Here is a 6,263-nt window from a genome sequence, read left to right as displayed (position 1 = left end):
TTCTCTGCCCCCCTTGTATTCTGGAATTTTAATCATACATTTCTTGTTTCTTTTGAGTGTTATCCCAAATGAGTCTAATGTTTTCTTCATTTTCCTTCCACCTCTTGTTTTTTCAAGTAGTGTACTCCTATGGCAGTTCTTGTCTTCCACTCACTGACCGTCTGTTCCATCTCTTCTGTTCTCCTATTTCGTCCATTTAGCATATTGGAAAATTCTGCCGTACTGGCCTTGGTATTCTGGAGTGCATTTTCATGCATTTCTGTTGTTTCCAGTACTGTGTCGGCTATCATCATATCTCTAGGTCTTATGATGATTTTTTAAATTATTGTACCTCTTTAAAAAGTAATAATAGGGAAAGAAACTACATCACCTGGGGAAACTGGTCAGCAGTGACAATCAAGGACAATAAATAATAGACTAGGAGAGGCAGGCTAGATTCAGAAGAGATTCACACAGAGCTGCACTGTAGAGCAGAGAAGACTTGAAGGATGTTAGGAAAGGCAGACTTTCCACTGAACAGCACCAGAAAGGACTACAGAGTGAGTTGTCCTCTCCATAAAGTGAATGCTGTAAGTCTGTATCTAATCATTAGATTCATAAAGAAAAACCTCACATGATAATCAGGAATGCAGCAGGCAGCCTCAAACATTGTGAAAAGAACAAAGTAACCCTTCTTTTAAAAATGCAGATCATCATACAGAGCCAATGAATATCCCAGAGACTGGGAGACAGAAGAAATATATTGACATGTAGTTATATGAATAGCTTCTGAAGAAGGTACAAATAATGGAAGAAAGAATAGAAGACAAAACTAAAGTGAATACTCCAGGGACAGGGAGTGAGAGGAAACATATTGAAGTGGAGTTATATGAATAGCAACTGAAGAAAGTACAAATACTGGAAGGCAAAATGGAAGCCATAAATAAAGCAAATGCTCCAAAACCGGGGGGCCAGAAGAAAGACATCAATATGGAGGAACATGAACAACCAGTTTCCCCAAGTGATGTAGTTTCCTTTCCTGTTATTACTTTTTAAATACAGATAGCCCTGCCTTTCAAAAGTTTGTTTTCATACCACTTAACTTTTACAAAAGACCTCTATTAATAACAGCTTCCACTAAACAAATTCAAAGAGGATTTTTGCAAAAGTGATAATTAGAAAGCCATTAAAGAACCAGCACACACTCTAAGCAGAGAAAGGGGTGTAGCCAAGCTCCTTTCCAGGAACAGCACTCCAGGATCTAGCTTACAAAATTTTGAATTGTGTCTGTGAACACCTTGTTGTTGCTGTTGTGTGCCTTTAAGTAGACATGAACTTATAGTAACTGTGTGAAACTTCTCCAGAGTTTCCAAGGCTGTAATCTTTTAAAATTTTTTTAAAATTTTATTTAATTATTTTTGTGTGCGTGTACCGTCAAATCAGATCTGACTGGTACAGGAGGAGATTGTCCCTCCTTACCCAGCAGAGCATCTGGTGGATTCGAACCGTTTGCCTCTGGGATTGTAGTTGCAGCTCCTTGCCACTAGGCCACCAGAGCTCCCCAAAGGCTGTACTCTTTATAGAAACAGACTGCCAAACCTTAGTCCTGTAGAATGGTTCGTGGGTTTGAAATGTCAAACTTCAGGCAGCAGCTCAGCATTTTAATCACTGTACTACCATTTACCTGTTACCATTCTTTGAGGCATTACTTATTATTTGGTATGATTCGGTAGGTTCTTTTTGGGTGTGAGAATGCTAAACAACTTTTTAAATATAAACTAACAGTAACTTGCTTCTTCACTTTATGCCATTTCAACATATAAAAGGCTTCGTAAGAATGTTCACTACTTTTGGATAGTGGCAGAAACCTGTACTAGGCTTTGACTCTTTAACCTATTTATTTTTAACAAAGAGAGTTTTCATTACCAAAATGTTTAATTAAATGTTCCTTTTCTTTTTTATTAATCTCATCTCTCATTAATAGCTACAATAATATCTCAATTATAAAGATGTATACTTGTTATTAATAATACTAATGGAAATACAATAACAATATAAGCATACTACTACTAATAGCTAACTCTTATATAACACTATGTACCATAAACTGCTCTAAATTCTTTTCATGTTGCTGTTAGATGTGATCAAGTTGACTACAACACAAAGCAACTCTATGAACAACAGGTCAGAATTTTATCCTATCCTGCGCCACTCACACAATCTCCCATATGCTCAAGTACACTGTTACAGTCACTGTGTCCATTTTGTTGAGGATCTTATTCTCTTCCTTTGATTTTTCCACTTTTTCTAGTATAATGTCTTTTCCTAAGGACTAGCCCCTCCTGATAATAAGCTCAAAGTATATGAGATAAAGTTCGTCACTGATTTCCTATTAAGAGTACCTTGGTTGCATTTCCTCCCAGACAGTTTTGTTCTTTTGGCAGCCCATAGATATTTACTACTCTTCACCAATACCACAACTCAATAGCACTGATTTTTTTTTTCAGTCATCCTTATTCATTGTTCAGCTTAAAGATGCATAAAAAATGACTAAAAATACTGTGGATTGGACAAGGTGTACCTTAGACTTAAAACAGATACTCTTGTTCTTTAGCACTTTGGAGAGATACCTGCCAGTATATTTGCCCAAAGAAATACCTCTTTTGATTTTTTTTGTCTGTTGTTACCATGGATATTGATGGGGAGTTAAGTAAAATGAAATCTTTTTTCCATCTATCATGATGTTGCCTATTGATGCAGTGGTAAGAATTTTTATTTTCTTGATGTTGAGCTGTAATCCATATTGAAAGCTGTAGTTTTTGGTACTCTGCAGTAAATGTATCAAGTCCTCTTCACTTTCCACAAGCAGAATTGTGTCATATGCACAGCACAGGCTATTGATGAATCTTCCTCCAATCTTGAGGCCATTTTCTTCTTATAGTCTAGCTTCTAGAAAGATCTGCTTAGCATACAGATTGAATAGTTACAAAGAAAGGATACAACCCTGAAGTACACCTTTCCTGATTTTAAATCATGCAGTGTTCTTTTATTTTGTTTGGATAACTGCTTCTTGTGAAGGTTTTGTATGAGCACAATTAGTGTTCTGGGATTGCCATTCTTCTCAATGTTAGCCATCATTTGTTATGACTCACATAGTCAAATGCCATTACATTGTCAATAAAACACAAGTAAACATCTTTCTGGTATTGTCTCCTTTCAGTCACGATCCATTTTACATGATATTCTTTATTTATTATTTGTAACCTGAACTCCACAGTCAGTCCTTGGACTTGTTTTGATTCCTGATAGAGAACTTCTCAATTCTTTCCACAGATATAGTCAATCTGATTACATCATTATTTTATCATTAATCTATCATTATTTTACACATAATAACTAATTTTCAACTGATGAGGCAAACTGAAGAAACAAAACAAAACAAATTTCATTGCTGTGGAGTTCACTGATAGCTGTCATTCCAGCTAGTTTTCAGAGGCTATAAACTGTGAGGACAGAGACTGCCTATTATGCAACACTGGAGCCACTGGCAGATTTGAACCAACTATCTTTAGGTTAGCAATGCAAGTTCCTACAGCCTACTCCACTAGCATTCCTGGGTAGATACTATTATTATCACCAAAAAAAGAAGTTGATGCACAGGGAGGTTAAACGGCCTATGAACACACAGCTAATAAAAGGCTTTTCCAAACTATAAATATAAGTATTAAGACTCCAGAATAACTAATGCCACATATTATCCCCTGAGTAAAAAAAAAATAAGTACTAAGAAGAATAAAATGGTGTAAGCCAAGTCAAATCCTGGCTTCAAAAAGTTTTATTTTCTTGAAATGCAACAAATCTACCAGTAAATTATTTTACTGGTAAAATAATTATTTTTACTGGTAAAATCACTCTTTACTAAAAAAAAATTATCATATAAAATAAATTTATGCAAACCTTTAGCATGCTTCATACTGTAACCTGCTATCCTGGCAAGAACAGTCCTTATCCATTGTGCCAACGTCAAAACTTGTGCAAGAGCTTCTGCATTCTCACTGAAAAATGATATTTTAAAATTATTAAAACCACTGGCATAAATAACTGGAAAGCTGAACTAGTCATCCTTCCTTGGATATATAACTGTAAAAAAATTCAAACTCCTTTAGATGCAGTTCCTAAGTCATATAAACACATATGTCTAAAAATATTTTCAGTGGGATTTTAAAATTATGGAGAAGTACAATGAAGAAGTTATCACTACACATATGCCTATCACTATAAGCAATACATATCATTAAATGGAATCATCATTCTATGTGATCAGTAAAAAACTTAGGTGACATCACTTACTTTTTTGTAGCACTTCACATCCTACATTCTAATAACTTATTAGGTAGACTTACAAGTTAAACCTTTTAAATAAGATTACACTAATACCATTTCATTTCAAAATTATATCACTTTGAAGATTAAGGTACACCTGATTCAGGCCATGAATCATTTCAATCATTTGCTATGCAACTGAGAGCTAGACAATGAATAAAAATGACAAAAGAAGAATCAATGTCTTTGAGGTGTGGTATTGGAAAGACTAATGAATATTCTATGGAATGCTAAGGACAAACAGGTATGTCTTGGAGAAAGTGCTGCCAGAGTGCTCCCTGGAGGCCAAGATGACAAAGCCTCTTCGCACATATGTTAGGCATGTTTGGTAGGAAAGGCTATTCCTTAGAGAGTGACATATTTTTGGGAAAGGTGGAGGGTTGATAAAAGAGGAAGACCCTCAACCAGAAAGACTGACGCAGTGGCTGAAGCAATGGGCTCAAGTACGTCAGAGATGGTGAGGATACCACAGATAGGACAGGGTTCAGACTTGTTATTCAAAGGGTTGCTATGCGTCATGTTCGGCTTGACGATAACTGACGACAACAACAACTTCTACTATCATTTCACCTTTCACCTAAACTACTTCAATAGACTCCTTGATATTTATATTGTTTCTACTACTGTAGTAGCCAGAGTGATCTTTTAAAAATTTAAGTAATTTTATTTTTAACAGTGTCAACTGGTGACTGGAATGCAAAAAGCTGGAAACAAGGAAGAAGGATAGGTAGTCAGTATGAACTTGGTGACGGAAATGAGACGGGAAATAAAAATAACCAATTTTGTATGTATGATGATTTATTCATCGCAAATACCTTTTTTAGAAAACACAGTGACTTTACACATGGCCTTCACCTGATGGCCTGCACAGAAAGAGACCGACTACATTTGTAGAAGGAATAATTCAAGAAGCTCAAAACCAGGCCAGGTGCAGAGTATGGAGGAGACCATCAACTAGTCATGGGCAAGTTCAAATTGAGGTAGAAAAAAATGAAAACAAGTCCACGAGAACAAAAAATACGATCTTGAGTTTATGCCACCTGAATTTAAAAATCACCTTAAGAATAGGTTTGAAAAATAAAAAAAAGATAGGTTTGAAGTACCAATGATCAAAGATCAGATGAGTGTGGGATGGCGTTAAAGATATCATCCACGAAGAGAGGAAAAGATCACTACAAAGGCAGAGGAGAAAGTAAAAACCAAAATGGATGTCAGAAGGGACTTTGGAAGTTGCACTTTGATGTCGATAAAGTGCTAAAGAATAAAGATATCAATTTAAAGACTAAAGTGCACCTGACCCAAGCCACTGTATTTTTAACTCCTCATATCCATGTGAAAGTCCGACAATGAATAAGGAATATTAAAGAAGAAATTATGCCTTTGCATTGCAGAGTTAGTAAAGAATACTGAATATACAATAGAGGGCCCAAAGAACAAGCACCTCAGTGAGTCCTGGAAAAAGTGCAGCCAAAATGCTACTCTGAAGGAATGAGTATGATACTTCATTTTAATTATTTTGGGAAACCTATCATGGGCCAGTCCCTGGAGTAAGACATCATGCTTGGTAAAGTAGGTGGTCAGCAAAAAAGAGGGAAATCCTCTGAGATGGACTAACATTGTGGCTGCAAAATGGGTTCAAACACAGTAGTAATACAGTGAGGATGGTGCAGGACTAGGCAGTAGTTTATTGTTTTATACACAGGTTCCCAATGAGTTCAGGCCAATTTGTTGCCATCCAACAACAACAATAAAGTATTATGCAATTTAGATCCGGAGTAACCAAAACAGTTACAAAAAAAGTGATTCAGGGTTCTAAGAGATTCAGTCTTAAGGACCAATTTTTCAACTTCAGAAAATGAAGGCTTGTTCAAGCTACTAAGGAACTGTTGGAAGTCACTCTG

At 36.0% G+C, this 6,263-nt stretch overlaps 1 protein-coding gene across 1 annotated transcript in view; it reads right to left on the bottom strand.

Moving 5' to 3' along the window:
- The window catches only part of LOC102864537 (E3 ubiquitin-protein ligase UBR1-like), a 215,554-nt gene that overhangs the window by 58,468 nt on the left and 150,823 nt on the right, over positions 1–6,263 (bottom strand). Inside the window, 1 exon segment of the mRNA XM_006883213.1 lies at positions 3,937–4,093. Coding sequence (XP_006883275.1) covers positions 3,937–4,093 — 157 coding nt within the window.

Source organism: Elephantulus edwardii, unplaced genomic scaffold, assembly GCF_000299155.1.
Source record: "Elephantulus edwardii isolate Elephantulus edwardi_28Jun2011 unplaced genomic scaffold, EleEdw1.0 scaffold00026, whole genome shotgun sequence".
NCBI lineage: Eukaryota > Metazoa > Chordata > Mammalia > Macroscelidea > Macroscelididae > Elephantulus > Elephantulus edwardii.
The sequence above is the reverse complement of the archived record's forward strand: the minus strand, read 5'-3'. Positions and strand labels throughout refer to the sequence as shown.